Source organism: Engraulis encrasicolus, chromosome 4 (assembly GCF_034702125.1).
Source record: "Engraulis encrasicolus isolate BLACKSEA-1 chromosome 4, IST_EnEncr_1.0, whole genome shotgun sequence".
In the NCBI taxonomy this organism is placed as follows: Eukaryota; Metazoa; Chordata; class Actinopteri; order Clupeiformes; family Engraulidae; genus Engraulis; species Engraulis encrasicolus.
In genome coordinates, this window is record NC_085860.1 from 47,598,554 (window position 1) to 47,617,220 (window position 18,667).

At 45.9% G+C, this 18,667-nt stretch overlaps 1 protein-coding gene across 3 annotated transcripts in view; it reads left to right on the plus strand.

Moving 5' to 3' along the window:
- Positions 1-18,667, plus strand: part of cnot4a (CCR4-NOT transcription complex, subunit 4a) — a 29,770-nt gene that overhangs the window by 7,614 nt on the left and 3,489 nt on the right. For all 3 annotated transcript variants that reach the window (XM_063197556.1, XM_063197555.1, XM_063197557.1), the window contains exons 6-12: positions 261-386; positions 642-766; positions 1,517-1,729; positions 2,190-2,247; positions 2,367-2,622; positions 5,423-6,028; positions 12,321-12,569. In XM_063197556.1, coding sequence (XP_063053626.1) covers positions 261-386; positions 642-766; positions 1,517-1,729; positions 2,190-2,247; positions 2,367-2,622; positions 5,423-6,028; positions 12,321-12,569 — 1,633 coding nt within the window. The remainder of the gene's footprint in view (positions 1-260; positions 387-641; positions 767-1,516; positions 1,730-2,189; positions 2,248-2,366; positions 2,623-5,422; positions 6,029-12,320; positions 12,570-18,667) is intronic.

Consider the following 18,667-nt stretch of genomic DNA (forward strand, 5'->3'; position numbering starts at 1 on the left):
ACCATCATCTTTCTTAGTTTTTATGGAGTTTATATTCAGTTCAAATGTGAAGATGATGTGCTCATTAAGGTATATGATAAATAAAGGGGATTAACAACAACGACACGTTTGAACTATGATTAAGCTTTTTACTTTTTACTTGAAGTTCCTCATCAACGTGTGAATTGTGCTGTGTTGGGAGTACTTTATAATGTGTCTATCGTGTTTTTTTGTTTTTGTCCAGTGGCATAATGTATATTGCATGTTTTCTGGTCTTCCAGGCTTCCTTAGGTACAACAAAATACTGCAGTTATTTCCTCAAGAGTATGCAGTGTCCCAAACCAGACTGTATGTATTTACATGAACTGGGGGATGAAGCAGCTAGTTTTACAAAAGAAGAAATGCAGGTAAAGTGGACAAACATTTCAAAAACTTAATTCATTTTTCTAAACTTTTTACTCATTTAATTTACAGCGCTATAAATGTAAAATGTCATTATTAAAACCCACATTACACTCAGGATGTCTACCCATCATCTATTCTTTGTAAATAGCATTGTATTTTATTTCATTGTATTTTCCTCTTAAACAAAGACTTATTTTGTACTTAAGTGTCTGAAAAACTAAATCCGTATCTACTGTTTATTTGTGTGTTTATTTTAGGCAGGGAAGCATCAAGAATATGAACAAAAATTACTCCAAGACCTATATAAAATGAATCCTACTTTCCTACAACCGTCAACATGTGGCAGTGAAAAGACGAAAGGAAAATCCAGCACCTCCCAAAGGTGAGGCTCCTCAGAATCGTACCGCTTCCAGCACTGCTAGTTGTCCTCGCTGTTGTCTAAACCAGTCATTCTCAAAGTGTGGTCCGGGGACTACTGGTGGTCCTCGACAGCTCAGGTGGTCCGCGAGGGGATTTCTACTTTTCCAAGATGAGCTAGCAGTAGGCTACAATTGTATCATTAGATACAAAGATAAGCATAGCTGAAATCTTATTTTCACCACAATAAGACGACAGGCTTGTAATGTGTATAAAAAGAGAGTGATCTGCATCGAAATTAGCAGTGTCAAATTAGCACCCGTCAACTGTAAATTCAGTTGACAGATGGTCCCTGAACATTTTGGAGGGGGGACAAAGTGGTCCACGGTCTGAAAAAGTTTGAGAAACACTGGTCTAAACTGTTCTAGCCTTTTGTGTTGCTCATTCCATCAATCCAAAGTTGCATTGTTGCTCAGATACAATACATACTGATGGGTGTAAACATACAAGCCATTAATTGGATAAATGTTCCCATGTATTTTCTCTGACCGTGTGTATATCATGTAAATGTGTTGCTGTACCACATAGTTTGGGAGTGTGGCAACGCTGCACTCTAGGCATTGCAGTGTTGCATTCGAAAAAGAATAAGAGGTTTGTATTGCCTCAGCATTCTGCGTTAATGCTAGATTTTAGTGTATGATTTGAGATGTATGTTTTTTGTGATTTGAGATGTCGGGTTTTGTTTCCTGACTACCATTTTTCTGCTGAATTACAGACCTGGTAGCACCAATAAAGACGGCTGGCCACTGCTGCAAGGCTGTGGCAAAGCGGTCAACGGCTTACCCTCAGAGCACCGCAAGACGCCCCCTGTGCTAGATTGCGGCTCCGACTCGGATCACATGACCCCGGACGGGCCAGATGCAGAGGAGCTGTGTCCAGACACGGGCGCCGACATCTTGCCTTTCCCCTCAGCACTAGGCCCCTCCAGGTATACACAAACAGGGCTCTAAATCAACTTTTTTCATCACTGTCCAAAAGTTGGTCTTTTCTACCAGCCATACTGAAATTTCACCAGTATTTGGCCGGTTGGCTGGTGTTAATTTAATTATATTATATTATATTTAATTATATTTAATTTAATTTAGAGTGGTGTATACAAGTATAACAATGTTACTATTATATCATACATCACTATTATTACTATTGTTAAGTCTGCCACTGCTACTGATAATGGTGATAATGATGGTAATGCCATGACAGTTACAATGTAAAAATAATGATGAATGGTTCTTTACATGGCACTTTTCAAAATAAGGCGAATCGCTGTACAATATCAACATACTATCAAAACAATGGAATTCCTTTGACATATTTTCACTATTAGTTTTATTTTACAGTGAGTTGTTTGTTGGTTCAGTTGTAAAACTAACCACCCTCCTCTTTTGCAGTCCACTTGACAAACCTCCAGAGCCCAGTATCATAGAGAACGGAGACATTATGCCACAGGTATAGTGTGGGATCTTGATCATTTAATCAATACATTTAATTAATAAAAACATATTTGAGTATTATGGCTGTTTCTTACCTGATGTGTGTCTTTCTTTCCGTGTTCCTTGTCTGGTCAGCTCCCCAACAGTGACTCTCCCTCCCCTCCGCCCGGCCTCACCAAGCCCAGCCTGGTGGTGCCCATCAGCGTCTCGGACCTGACGGCGCGCTCGCCCTTCGAGGGGGCGGCGGCAGAGTCACGCTCGCTCTTCTCAGACAACAGCAACTTCCGGCACCCCAACCCCCTGCCCAGCAGCCTGCCCTCGGGGCCCTGCTCCCCACAGGGGGGCGCCGACTGGCCCATGACCCCCGAGCCACACAGTCTCTTCGCCTCAGGTGCGTGTCTGTGTCTGTGTCTGTGTGTGCGTGCCTGCGTACGTGCGTACGTGCGTCTATGTTTTATGTGCCCCCAAAAGCCATTGGTGGTTGGCCTCTGCCTTGGCTCAAGCGGCTAAGGCACTTGTGCTGTTAAACCATGGATCAGGGTTCGATTATGGTCTGAGGTCATTTCCTGATCCTCCCGCATCTCTCTGTTCCACTCATTTCCTTTCACACTCACAAACTGTCCTGTCTGCGAAAAGCTTAAAATCTTGGAAAACATCTTAAAAAAAAAACCTTGGTGGTTTCATGGACACTGCTTCGAGAAAGACATTGAGATTTCACTACTTCCCTACTAGGTCTACGTGGGGTGGGGCTCGAGATGCATTCTGGTAGGGGTGACACCTCCAACTGCTTTCACAGTTTTCTTTTTTGCTGATATAGAGTTCCTATCCATCACTGAAAGCCACTCAGAATCTTCGCTTCATTTCGTCACTCAAGCTATAAAAAAAACCTGCACACAACCCATTTGGACTATTTGCATGTTCTGTGAAAGTGTTCACTTTGAATGAAGTGAAAGCTGACGTGGCAAACATGCAAAGCACTGTAGTTCAGAGGAGTGCCATCGTCTGGCTGATTTCAGTCAACTGTGTGTGAATCACTGTAAAGCAGGGTCAAAGACGTCCAAAATGGCATTGTCATTCAGTGTAACGGATACCTTCTGCTGACTGTAACGGTACAAAAACATGATTTTTAAATAGTTTCAAGTGAATGGATGACATCCGAGGCTTTCATGAATTCACTGGAAAAAAATAAAATAAAAAGTCATGTTTTTTACAGTTACAGTCAGCAGAAGGTATCCGTTATACTGAATGACAATGCCATTTTGGACGTCTTTGACCCAGCAGCAGTGTCATGCAGTCCAACTGCCCAAAGAGAAAAAAAATAAAAACACATTTATATTTCTATTGTTTTACTTCAAATGACGTGTTCCAAGACTGACATGAGGCTTTAGAAGATGGGCTCTGGAGATGGCGCCATTTCTACCAAAACGTTTCAACCTTGGACATTTTAAGTAAAATGTAAAAAATACTTTTAGAGGTTACGGTCACTTTTCCTTGATCCAATTACCAGTATTATTTTCCAGCACTTAATTATTAAAGGGGTATGCCACTATTTTGGGGCTTACTACAGTTAAAATCGTTGGCCAGGGTTTATAAAGGTGGTAAAGTGTCTTATTTTTCATGTTAAGCGTTGTCTTGCTTTAAGACGAATTAAAAGAAGGAATATGTCGCTAAGCTACTGAAAGTCAATGGATCCGTGTAGCATTGTAGCATGCTACACGGATCCATTGACTTTCACTAGCTTAGCGACATGCTCCCTCTTTTAACTTGTCTTAAAACAAGACAACGGCTTACATGAAAATTAAGACACTTTACCACCTTTATAAACCCCAGCCAACGATTTTAACTGTATTAAGCCCTAGTGGTGTGGATCGGCACTGCCCTCACGATCCGATTCGATCACGATTCGGGAGGTAGTAGATCCGATTCGATTCGATTCTATTAGATCCAATTCGATTCAATTCTACAATGCATTGCAATGCATTACATTTCTACTGAACGCAAAGCAAATGTTCAGCCATGATGAGGAAATACAAGTAGTCAGATACTGAGCAACAATTAATTGGCTGTTTTCTGTATCAGTCTGTATCAGTCTTGCAATGTTTTGAAGTGTTTTTATTTAATTTAACATTCATTTGCTCCCGAAATATCCATGGAAGTAATTGAAACTTAAAAAAATTGCCGGATTGATTCTGGAACTTGCCGGATCTGGATCTGGATCGTCCATGCCCCGGATCGATTCGGATCGCCGAATCGATCATTGTTGACACCACTAGTAAGCCCCAAAATAGTGGCATACCCCTTTAAGGGAGAGCCTGTCCACCTGTCTGTGTACAGTACAGCCTGACAGGCCTCATTTGTCACAGACACAATTGGTGTTGGATGCCCTGCCGATTAGAAGCAGAAACGGAGAGATGACCTCAGGCCTCTCCTCCCAAGCCAGTGTAGTGCAGTTACAGTCCACGGAGTGGAGACAAGGCTCATTCTGAAATGCCAAATGAACCACATACACTAAAGGCATGAACAAACCTGGTTTTAATTATACATGTATAGTTGTGCACATCCACTTCTCTTTCTTAATCATTCCCTCCTATATTCTAACAAGAGAGAACGTGTGCACATCACACAAGCTTAGTCAGGTGCTGTACCAAAAAGATTAAACAGAAAATAAATGATAAAGGTCTGCACTCGGCTGAAAGCTACGAAACATGGTATTGACACAATGTTTGGACAGGTTGTCCTTTATTAAAGTGCAATATAAGACTTAATTATTTCTTTTCTACTTAATTCAAGAGTCTTTGATTTTAACTTCCTGTTTTCTGGTTGGTAATCGCTCTCCATGTCAAGACTCTTTGGTTCCTGCATATATCCACTGGTCTGTCCATTTCTCACCCAGACACCATCCCGGTGTGGATGTCATGTATTTTCTGCCCAGGGTCATGGTTATATCTCTGCTGTTCTCTCTCCTCCCTGGCACGATCTCTGTGTTGTCATAAAGTGTTTTCGTCCAGTTATCTCTTTCTGTGTCAAAGCTCCTTGGTTCTAACTCTGGTCTTCTCTCTCCTCCTCAGACACCATTGGTTCTAACTCTGCTCTTCTCTCTCCTCCTCAGACACCATTGGTTCTAACTCTGCTCTTCTCTCTCCTCCTCAGACACCATTGGTTCTAACTCTGCTCTTCTCTCTCCTCCTCAGACACCATCCCGGTATCGTCATCAACAGACTGGCAGGCGGCGTTTGGCTTCGGCTCGTCGGCCAAGCAGCAGCAGCAGGACGACGACCTGGGCTTCGACCCCTTCGACGTGACGCGCAAGGCCCTGGCCGACCTCATCGAGAAGGAGCTGTCGGTGCAGGAGCCGCCCTCCTCCCTCTCCCTCTCCCTCTCCTCCCCCTCTTCCCTCTCCCTCTCCTCCTCCTCCTCCCTCCTCTCCTCCTCCTCCGCACTCTCCCCCGGCGCCCTCCACAACCACGCACACCACGCCCACCTCTACCGCTCCAGCCTGGCCCAGAGGTTCGGCCTGCTGAACCACCACCAGCAGCGCGCGCCCCTCAACGGCCACCTGGGCCCCATGCCCCCCCTCCAGAGTCCCGCTGCCCGCCATCCCTGGATAGGGGCCGGGCCGGCGGCCGCTGTGGCAGCATCCTCCTCCTCCACACGCAATAACCTGGCGCACTTGAACCACACAGCGGCCGCCGCGGCTGCAATGCACAGCAGCTTCTTGGACTTGAACTTGCCCATGCAGGATCACCACCCACACCACCACCCCCACAGTACCGGCCTGGGAGGCATACCCATATCAGGTGAGCAAGGACGCACACACACACACACGCACACACACGCACACAGAATCAACCCCACAGTACCGGCCTGGGAGGCATACCCATATCAGGTGAGCAAGGACGCGCACACACACACGCGCACACACACAGAATCAACCCCACAGTACCGGCCTGGGAGGCATACCCATATCAGGTGAGCAAGGACGCACGCACACACACACACACACGCAGGCGCGCGCACACACACAGAATCAACCCCACAGTACTGGCCTGGGAGGCATACCCATATCAGGTGAGCAAGGACGCGCACACACACACACACACACACACACACACAGAATCAACCCCACAGTACCGGCCTGGGAGGCATACCCATATCAGGTGAGCAAGGACGCGCGCACACACACACACGCGCACACACACAGAATCAACCCCACAGTACCGGCCTGGGAGGCATACCCATATCAGGTGAGCAAGGACGCGCACACACACACGCGCACACACACAGAATCAACCCCACAGTACCGGCCTGGGAGGCATACCCATATCAGGTGAGCAAGGACGCGCACACACACAAGCGCACACACACAGAATCAACCCCACAGTACCGGCCTGGGAGGCATACCCATATCAGGTGAGCAAGGACGCGCACACACACACACACACACACACACACACACAGAATCAACCCCTCAGTACCGGCCTGGGAGGCATACCCATATCAGGTGAGCAAGGACGCGCACACACACACACGCAGGCGCGCGCGCACACACACACACACACACACAGAATCAACCCCTCAGTACCGGCCTGGGAGGCATACCCATATCAGGTGAGCAACGACGCACGCACACACACACACGCGCACACACACACACAGAATCAACCCCACAGTACTGGCCTCGGAGGCATACCCATATCAGGTGAGCAAGGACGCGCGTGCGCACACACACACGCAGGCGCACGCACACACACACACACACACACACGCAGGCGCGCACACACACACGCGCACACACACAGAATCAACCCCACAGTACCGGCCTGGGAGGCATACCCATATCAGGTGAGCAAGGACGCACGCGCGCACACACACACACACACACACACACACACACACACGCGCAGGCGCGCGCGCACACACACAGGCGCGCACACACACAGAATCAACCCCTCAGTACCGGCCTGGGAGGCATACCCATATCAGGTGAGCAAGGACGCGCGCTCACACTCACACACACACACACACACACACACACACACGCAGGCGCGCGCGCACACACACAGGCGCGCGCGCACACACACACACACACACACAGGCGTGCGCGCGCACACACACACACAGAATCAAGCCCTCAGTACACACGCAGGCGCGCACGCACGCACGCACACACACACACACAGAATCAACCCCTCAGTACCGGCCTGGGAGGCATACCCATATCAGGTGAGCAAGGACACGCACACACACACACACACACACACACACACACAGAATCAACCCCTCAGTACTGGCCTCGGAGGCATACCCATATCAGGTGAACGGGGGCACGCACGCGGACACACGGACACACCAGACTGCATCACCCCTATAGTACTGGCCTAGAGGCATACCCATATCAGAGGAGGGGGGCACACATTATATTACATTACATTGCATTACATGACATTATATTGTCATTCATTTAGCAGACCCTTTTATACAGAAAGAACACATATTTGTATGTGCACATCACTTTCAGGATACTGGCTTGGGAGGGATCCCTATTTTATGTCCAAGGCCAGTTAAAAGCAAACACACTAACACTCTCTCAAAGATTCTCACAAACACACACACACAAACTCTTAGAGCCGTTACTGTATTTTTCATATGAGGAGCAGGTATACACACTTGCTTGCACATACAAACCATTCACATGCACACCCATACACACAACCTCACAGCCCTGGTCTGAGAAGTCTGATCATATTAAAGGTGAGTTTAAGATGCACGCACATGTATGTTAATGGTGAAGTGTAGATGCACGCACATGTAAGCGCACGCACGCACGCACACACACACACACACACACACACACACACGCCGCTTATCTCAAATGCCTCTCCATATTATCAGATGAGATGCAGCCTTGCCAGTGGGAAAAGTAATTTGGAAAAACTCATTTTATAAAGGGCCTCATATTGTAGGCTAATTTAATGTTATCTATTTACAACTTGGGTGGTCAGTTATCACTCTCTGACAATGTGCTAATAAACTCCATAAAAATGCAATAAAGTAATTAGTCCTGTTAGTATCATATCATATCAAAGACAGGAGTGGGATGACTGAGTGTAATGTTGAGTCGTGCAGTTAAAGAGTCGTCTTTGTAGATTTAGTTTATTTGCTGTAGCTAAGTTATAACATTAGCGTCCAATAACGTCCAAGTCGCCAAACTGTAACATTATCCTACGTGCAGCCTGAGTAATTTGCCTACTGTTGGCATTGACGAGCACTGTAGATGTATCGGCCAAGTTAACCTCAGTCAGTTTAGGACACAGTAAAGTGGCTTTCTCTAAACAAACAAACTCAAAATGGCAGACTAAAGTTGACCCAGCTGCTGTCATGAAGAGTGAAGTATGATCTGAAAAACGAATGAAAACCAATAACCTCTGGAATGGGTTCTCCTATCGTGTGCTTAATATTATACAATGAAAAGGCGCAAAAAGTTCCTTCAAGTGAGGTTTTTTTTAAATTTATTTATTTTATGCCAAGACTCATTTCATGGGATATGTTTTATGATGTCAAGTCAAGTCAAGTAGGTTTATTGTCAATTTCTTTACATGCACTGGTCATACAAAGAATTTGAAATTACATTTCTTGCTTTCCCATACAGACATAGACTAATCTAGGTAAGGACATAGACAGTATTTGTTTTGTCGGTTGTCAGTGGCCTTGCTGGCTAGAGGCTAACATTGGAGGGAGAGTGGGTTGAGTGTTCAGCATCTTGATCGCTTGGTGCATTGTGCTGCTCGCCAGCCTGGTGGTACGGGAACGGAGGCGCCTGTACCTCTTTCCAGAGGGCAGGAGGCTGAACAGTTTGTGTGCAGGGTGGCTTGTGTCTTTGATGATCATCAGTGCTTTCCGGGTGAGGCGTGTGGTGTAAATGTCCTGCAGGGAGGGGAGTGGTACTCCAATGATCTTCTTCGCTGTGTTCACAACACGCTGGAGTGTCTTCCTGTTTTTCTCCGTGCAGCTTCCTCCCCACACTGTGATGCAGTTGGACACGACGCTCTCTATGGTTCCTCTGTAGAATGTTGTCATGATGGAGGGTGTAGCACTTGCCTTCTTTAGTTTGCGCAGGAAGTAGAGACGCTGATGGGCCTTCTTCGCTAGTGATGTAGTGTAGGTGGTCCAAGAGAGGTCGTCGCTGATGTGCACTCCAAGGAACTTGGTGCTGCTCACTCTCTCCACAGCATCGCCGTCGATGGTCAGTGGTGGCAGTTGTTTTTGGACCCTTTGGAAGTTGACAACAATCTCCTTGGTCTTGTTGACATTCAGCAGGAGGTTGTTGTCTTTGCACCATCTGGCCAGCAGGTCTACTTCTTCTCTGTAGTGAGTCTCATCGCCCTTGGTGATGAGGCCCACCAGTGTTGTATCATCCGCAAAACTTCACTAGCATGGTTTAGTGCTGTGGGTCGTTGTGCAGTCGTGTGTCAGCAGCGTGAACAGCAGGGGGCTGAGAACACAACCTTGCGGAGCCCCCGTGCTCAGGGTCAGGGTGCTCGAGGTGTTGTTCCCTACCCGTACTGCTTGTGGTCTTTGCATCAGGAAGTCCAGCAGCCAGTTGCAGAGGGAGGTGCTGAAACCTAGTTTGTCCAGTTTTCTGATGAGTTGTTGTGGTATTATGGTATTGAATGCTGAACTGAAGTCAATGAACAGCATTCTCACATATGAGTCTTTATTGTCCAAGTGGGTGAAGGGCTGGATGGAGGGCAGAGCAAATTGCATCCTCCGTGGATCGCTTGGCTCGGTATGCGAACTGGTAGGGGTCTAGGGTGGGGGGTAGGGTGGCTTTGATGTGTGACAGGACTAGCCGTTCGAAGCACTTCATGATTATGGGCGTCAGTGCTACAGGACGGTAGTCATTGAAGCATGATGGTGATGATTTCTTCGGCACAGGTATGATGGTAGCAGCTTTGAAAAGTGATGGGATGACTGCTTTCTCCAGAGAGATGTTAAAGATGTCTGTGAAGACATCCTTCAGCTCTTCTGCACAATCCTTCAACACTCGGCCTGGTATGTTGTCTGGGCCAGCTGCTTTGCGTGGGTTGATGGTGGCCAGTGTCCTCTTAACACTGGCAGTGGACAGGTAAAGGGGTTGATCATGGGGGGGAGGGGGAGTTTTCTGTGGGTGAGTGTCATTTTGTGCTTCAAAGCGGGCAAAGAAACTGTTCAGGTCGTTTAGCAGAGAGGTGTTGTTGTCACAGCTTCGTGGTGCAGGCTTATAGTCCGTGATGGCCTGTATGCCCTGCCACAGGCTCTGTGCATCTCTGCTGTCTTTGAAGTGTGTTGTTATTTTGTCTGAGTATTCCTTTTTTGCTTTCCTGATGCCCTGGGACAGGTTTGCCCTTGCTGTCTTTAGGCCAGCTACGCTACGTCTCCTGCTCTGAAGGCTTTGTCTCTGGCCCTCAGCAGTCGGTGAACGTCTCCTGTGAACCATGGCTTCTGGTTGGCCCTGGTAGTGATGTGTTTTATTTCTGTAACATCATCGATGCATTTTGTGATGTAGGAGGTCACGGTGTCTGTGTACTCCTCAATGTCAATGTGATTGCTGTGGGTGGCAGTTGTTTTGAAAATGTCCCAGTCTGTGGTTTTCAAAGCAGTCCTGAAGTCGTGAGATGGCTCCCTCAGGCCATTTTCTCACCTCCTTCTGAACTGGTTTGGTGAGTTTTGCCTTTTGTCTGTAAGCTGGCAGTAGCAGAATCGTTAGGTGGTCTGATGATCCAATGTGGGGGATGGGCTTTGCCTTGTATGCTCTCTTCTGATTTAAACGAGGTCCAGGGTGTTTTGTTCTCTTGTTGGGAAGTTGACATGTTGATGAAATTTTGGAAGTACTGTTTTGAGATTTCCGTGGTTGAAATCTCCCAGTACCACTGTGAAGGCATCTGGGTGTGCATCTTGTTGTTCACTGATGCCCCGATGCAGCTCGTTCAGTGCCTCACTTTTGACGCCATTGTTGTTGCTGGGTGCGAGGTAGACGGCGACTAATAGGATAGCGGATATTTCTCTGGGTAAATAGAAGGGTCGGCACTTGATGATCATGAACTCCACTCGTGGAGAGCAGTGCCTCTGTACTACCGTAGCATTATTGCACCAAGCATCATGTGTGTAGACACATATTCCTCCTGATGTTAACAATAATCTCAGCAAGTAAAACTTGATCTGCCTTTTGGCTGTTTAGAGGATTTCCAATGAAAAGTCCAAATCCTGGCAAAACAGGTTTTACAGGAATATGTACTTTTTAAATGTCTGAAGTTAAGTCTGGAGTAAAAACAAAACCATCAAAGACCGTACCCAACATGCTAATACAGTACAAACAAATCTGCACACCTACTATATAGTATTGGGTTTGTCCTGAATTGTGTTGATGTTTCGTGCATAAGGTAGTCTGAGAAGTCAGTCTGTTATGAAATTATGTACAGTAGTCTGGCCTGGAGTCAGTCCATAGGCAAAGCTGAAGCTTCTTGAGTGGTACCAGTGGTTGACTTTCAAACTGCTCATGCAGGCAATTGGACAGCAGCGCTATGTCGTCAACTTGCTAAATCCCACCCAAGGGTTGACTTCAGAGTTTTTGTTTCAGTGTTGTGATTGGTCCACTAGATCCATGGCTGAAGCAAGATTTCCTCCTATGATATGATTCTGCATTATTCCGTCAGGTTTTTTTTGCCACTAGAGCACATATCCCATTTAACCTATTGATGCCAGATGCTGTATAGCACAACATTGACCTTAGTGCCGCGAGATGCATGATGCGGCTGAAGGCTCTTGAAATGTGAGGGGTTTTTTTTAATTGAAAAATGTTAAAAATGTTAGAGCTGAACATTGTATTTTATATACAATTTAGTTCATGTTTTTATGTGCTTCAGAGGCTGAGATATTTCAGCTTTTGTAGCCTGACCTTACCTTTTCCCAAAAATGGCTCAGGCATTTAGCAGATGTTTTTTGCAGGTGTTTGAGGCACCGATGGGTTAAAGTTGTGCTTATCTTTTTGTGTTTGTTCCTCTCTTCTCTCGCTCTCAACTTCCCTCTCTCCCTCCCTCCCTTCCTCCTCAGTGGACAACAATGGCTCTATAGAGAGTCTGAACGTGAAAGAGTGGCAGGACGGGTTGCGGGCGCTCCTACCAAATATCAACATCAACTTCGGGGGTCTCCCCAACTCTACCTCCTCCTCCTCCTCATCGTCGTCCTCCTCCAGCGTCAACCACATCGGGGGGCCCGGTGGTCCTTCGGGTCCCGTGGGGATCTCGCACAGCCTCAGCTGGGACGCCACGGCCAGCTGGATGGACCCCGCCATCATCACAGGTCAGTACAGGGGGCCCTTAGGTAGTGTATGGAGGCTATTAGGGCTGTGTTCAAAAGATCGATCCCCGATCCGATGTCTCTTCACGTTCGAAAAATCCGATATCGATCCAAAACTTTGTGAATCGATCTTTTGCCGAGGACCATCTCTATATTCTCAACCGCGTCGGGTAGCTCTCTTCAACATACACACTCATGCACAAATACACACGGGGCTGTTCCTGGCAGTAGTGGCAGTTTTTACTTAAAACTATTTATGGATATTGACATTGTATTACTCATTTATTTACCACCTTTCTTTCTCATACCATGTTTTTATAGGCAGTTTACAGTACAGGTTGACATTTCATAGAATTCTATGCATAAATGGGTTAAAGTGACAATCCAACAATACTATAGATTGATATCGGATCGAATCGCATCGTGGCCTTCTGGATCGAAATTGAATCGATCCAGGAACTTTGGATCGATTCCCAGCCCTAGAAGCAATGCTATGGGGTCATTGTGAGTGAGGCAAAAGACGAGGCTTATCTGAGCCACTCTAGTGTAGTGCGTGTAAAGGACTCATTCATTTTGCTATTAGATATGAGGCACTATAAAGTTAGTGGCAATTGTATGATGGCTCATTCCAGGGAAAAATAGAAATATATAAGGAAGAGGAAGAAGTAGCTTAGCTCATGATCAGCATAAGGGGTCTTACACACCAGGGCGGTAAAGCGTCGCGGAACGGCCACGTTTTTTACCGGCGTCGGTGAAAATACATTGAAACATATCTGTCCTTACACACCAACCGGCGGTAGTCGAGCGTCAGCAGCGCGGGAGCCGGCTCCGCGCCGCGCTGCATTTGGAAAATAGAACTCGAGCGTATTTTTCACGCCGGCGACCGGCGGTGTCTCATTCAAATGAATGGCAGAGTAGCATGCTAGCTTTGCCTGTGGGGAGGGTTTTGAACAGGACTGGCCGCGCACGCCGACGCTGTCAGTGTGAAAGGCAGAGAAAAACACGCCGGTCGAAACTAAGCAGAAAGACCGCGTTCGTCCCGCGACCGTTCCGTTCCGCCTTGGTATGTTTTGGCCCTAACACTTCATGGCTGAGGTTGGCCACTCTACATTCCAGTGTAGAGAAGACCCACCCATCATGTTGTTGTCGCAGGCTTCACCACATCACTGTAGTGTGTAGTATGCTTAGTGCTTATTCATTTTGCTTTCTCATTATTGAGGCACAGGCAAGACCATAGAGGTAGAACATTAGACTAGAGGTGACCCCGCCCCCCTTTTCACGGCGATCAGTGGCAGCCATTTTTTAGAGGTAGACCTGAGAAATAGAAATAAATGGAGAATAAGGCTCACCTGTCAAAAAATGGCTCAATAATGTGACAAGTGTGCTGCTAAATATCTACATAATTAATATAATTAGATTTTTAAATGTATTTTATGACTTAAGTTAGCTTAGCCTGACATTTCAAATCTGGTCTTTGATTTATGTGTTAGTTCATATTCACACAGTTTTAGTCCATTTTTTGACAGGGGTGGGCGTGTTCTCATTGACTGAAGGTGCCTACACTACCTACACACGATGGGAGGCGCTATCACATGTGCTGTTTCCCAGTGCTGTCGCGAATTGCTGTGTCACCTCTAGTCTAATGTTCTACACTACCTCTATGAGCAAGACACAGCTTTGGCTAGATAGTATCATTATTAGCTTCTAGGGATGCAAACGATTAATCGATTAATCGACTTTAATCGATCAATGCATTAATCGATTAAAAAAACATAAATCGCAATTAATCGACAATTCAACTGATAAGAGACCCAGGTGAGATTGGCATGTGAAGAGTGTGTGTGAAGAGGGCTGTGAACAGTGGGAATATTTAAATCACCTTAGGATTAAAGAATTGAAATAGAATTCATTTAAATGTGGTATTTTATCTAAATTTTTCAAATATTTGTTTATATTTAGTAGTTTTTTGCAGAGAAACATTGAAATTTGGGGGGTAAAACGCCGCTCATCAATTAATCGTAAGTCAATCGATAAGGCTGTCAACTAATGATTAATGAATTAATCGATAATTTGCATCCCTATTAGCTTCACAGTTTCTACGTTTAAGGAACAAAATAATGTCAGTCAAAACACACAATAAATGAACAGTGAAAAAAAAGTGTTTGCTTACCTTTTTTTTTTAACTTGGTGGCAAATTATGGCAGTTTTCTTGATGGCGATGCACCATTTTCTGTTCATGGCAATTCATGCGGTAGTGGACAGGTACGACACACAGACCAATACGAGTATGTGGGACGGACCAACTCAGTGTAATTGGAATGGGAACAGAGTCCTACATGGAGCCTGCAGCCTGAAATCAGCTCTTTAGGAATAGTCAAAATTCGGTGTGCTGGGTTTTCTAAGGCTGTTGGTGATGGGGAAATCTACTGCAACGTAGGGCTGGGCGATATAAAGTAATCCATATCGTGATATTGTTTTTTTTCCCATATCACGATAACGATATATATCACGATATAGCACAATTACATACGTTTTCAGTTATTCTCTTTATTTGCTCTTTATTTTTTAATGTCGCAAAACAACCTTTCTTTAAAATGGATCTTTTTATTCTTATTTTTACAGTTACATTATCTTATAGTGTGTATTGTGACAACATGAAATGTAATTAAATGACAGTAATTTTATCAATTTTATACAATTGAATGTCACGATATAAACGATATAGGAGAAAGGTCACGATATACACTTTTATATCACGATAACGATATATATCGTCATATTGCCCAGCCCTACTGTAACTTACATGTGTAACCACATCGCATGCACAACCCCAACACGCATGCATAATCCTTCTTATGTGCCACTTGTAAGATGGTTGTGATATATGGGTTTTCAAGAGCAAAAAGCATACTACCCAGCTTCGAGGTTGCCCTAAAATGTCAGAGCCACCATTTTTGTCCAACAGTTAAGCTCTTGGCACGCTTGCTGCGAGCTGTAAATTACGCGCGTCACCGTGAGCAACCAAATGCACATGCTTGCTTTAAAATCAGTAGACCAAGACGCAAAATACTGGCTGTGTCACCCAGGGGGCAGAGAGCGCGCAGCATTGCGATGCAGAAATTGGGAACACAGACGGCAAGGAAAACTAAAAACAAAAGGACTCTCCAGGCAAGGAGACGATACTGCTACTGCTCTTATATTTGCACGCTCCTTTTTCAAAGTGCAATGGGGAAGTATGATCGCAAATGTTTGTAATATCGGACAAGCTCAGTGAGACGCTCTTAAAAGTTGCTGCCATTGTCGTTTTCACCAGAAACACTCGCATGGAACTGTGCAGTCTTTCTTACCATCGCCCCAAGTGACTTTGAAGATATTGCACCTAACGCACGCGTTTGCCTGCCGTGTCTAACGCGCTCGAAATTGACATTAAATGCCGCATGTTAACGTGTTCATGAATGAATTGTGCCCGCACACGCGTCTCCTGCTGCAAGCATGCCGAGGGTTCTTTTGGAAAGAGCAGTCCCTTATTTATTTAGCTCGAGAAATAACATGGTAGATACTTTGAAACAAAAAGGGGATTAGGGTTCCTTGTAAGTGACATTCCTTCATGCATTATCTCCATCCCCATCTGAAGTGGCGTTCTCAATGAACATGGCAGATGGAAAGTCACAGGGGAGGCAAACAAAAGTGGATTAATGGGCAATGGGTTAAAGATCAACTGGGGTAAAACCTGGGGTACCTTTCAAGCCAGTTCCTCACATCCTTTCAGCAGCATTGATAATCAAAGGATTATTCAATATCTTGTTAAAACACAATTTGCAGGTCATTAACTTATTTGCAATCGGGATAGTACGGGGTGGGGGGGGGGGTGGGCGGGCAGGTTTATCGTGGGGAAACTATTGTTTTCCTCATGGAGGTAGGTCGAACACTAGGCAAGATGCCACAAGGAACCATAAAGGACGGGAGAAAGTAGTTTGAAAGTCACCCAAGGTGAATGGCATCATTAGCGCTATTTACATACCAAACCAAATGAAGTTCCTTTGGGTGCTCTTGTCGAGCCTCCCTCTTTGTCAGAGGTGGAGAAAGGGAAGTAAGTCCTGTCAGATTTGCCTTCTGCTTGTGCCAGTACAGCTGATTTCACAGTTTGCCTCATCTGCTCCAGAAGAGTGGTTGTGACGATTAAGATGGTTGATTGGAACTGACTGGATCAAGTGTGACTGGCCGCCTGTTCCTCCTGCACTAGAAGCAATCAGTAGCCTCATCCGACTCACATTTTGTCGACCAATGGCGGTCTACTGCACGTGCGCAAGAACATGTTTTCATAGCAAATGTTCCATCAACAACACACAAATCAAATCAAACACAAATCCTCATGAGATGATGAGCTCGCACCAGTTTGATCTAAGTAGCACATGACATGCTAGGTGTAAGTTGGGGAGGAGGCGTTGAAGTGGGGTGCATGCATCGCAAACTTTTTTAGTGGTATGGGACAATGCGTCCACACAGACGTCAGTGAACCCGTTCAAAGGTCCGTCACTGTGGAGGCGGGATGTAGACCCTTGCGAAGAGCATCAATGGAGATCAGCAACTGTAGAAATGTATTTCTCAACTTCAATGCAAGTCATACTACAGTTTTTGTGGTAAAGGTCTAGTTTACATTAATCTGTGTTTATATCGTTTATATCGCGAATGCTCTGTCCCTTTACATGAAAATACTGGAAAATTACTTCATAAGTGGAAGGATTCAAAGATGCCAGAGCCCACGTAAGCATTCGAATTGGGCTCGAAAGTCCCGCCCCTTAGTTCCGCGTTTCACGGGACCTAAGCTGACCATCTAACAACATGGTAGAGAGTAAATATCTTCTGATCTCAGTCATGATATGCGCTGGGCTACAAATATGCTGTTTAAGAGGCTAGATAAAGATTATTCATGCAGAAGTCTCAATGTTTTGTTCCGAGGCCGTCGGCATGAAAAATGTGAAGAAACACAGCTTTCTAAAAAGTTTGGGGGTTCATACGAAAAATTAAGCAAAAATATCAGAAACAACATATATGGAGCTCGTGGCACAACTCGAAGGGGATCGAAATATCATTTTAATACCGCCATTGGATTACATGCTACGATTTTCGGCTAAAAACGCCGTTGAGGTCCCATGAAATCGGGGGAAGTGACGTCACTTTCGAGCTCTATACGATGCTGATTCAGCTGTGAGGAACGAGATTCCGCAGTGCCGAGCTCTAGCTACCCGTCCTGGTTGGACAACATCACTATGACGTGCTCCTCCCTGATTCGCTGGGCTGGTATTCCCTGGTCATGTGACTTGATTGCTGGGAAGATAAACAAACAGGCGTGCTTCACTTCAGCTAGCACAAACTAGCGAATCAGCCGAACCGTGTTTCTTTGTTAACAGAATAGCTTTTTATTGAGAGGACAGGAACTTTGTAAAGGTAAATAGTTTGCAAGACGCCGACACGACGATATGGTGATAGGAATTGATGTAAACGGAGCCTAATGTAAGTCTAGCATTCTGATTTCTAGCCCCTTTCACTGAGCAGTATGGGTAGGGCAGTCATGGGTGAGCGGTTAGGGCGTCAGACTTGCATCCCAGAGGTTGCCGGTTCGACTCTCGACCCGCCAGGTTGGTGGGGGGAGTAATCAACCAGTGCTCTCCCCCATCCTCCTCCATGACTGAGGTACCCTGAGCATGGTACCGTCCCACCGCACTGCTCCCCATGGGGCGCCACTGAGGGCTGCCCCCTTGCACGGGTGAGGCATAAATGCAATTTCGTTGTGTGCAGTGTGCAGTGTTCACTTGTGTGCTGTGGAGTGCTGTGTCACAATGACAATGGGAGTTGGAGTTTCCCAATGGGGTTTCACGGTATAGCCTGGAATTGCCTCTGGAAGACTACCCCAGAGCCATGGAAGTAAGATTTTGGCGGCTCGTGAAGTCTCTTGACACATAGAGTGCGTTCCAAAATGCAACCTTGCGTCCTCCACTTGTGCTTGTGTTTTGCTAATGCCCCGCCTCCTTGGAGAAAACAAATAAGTTTCCCCTCTGTCAGCCTAGCCAAAACAGTTTTTGGGGGACTATTCTTTATTC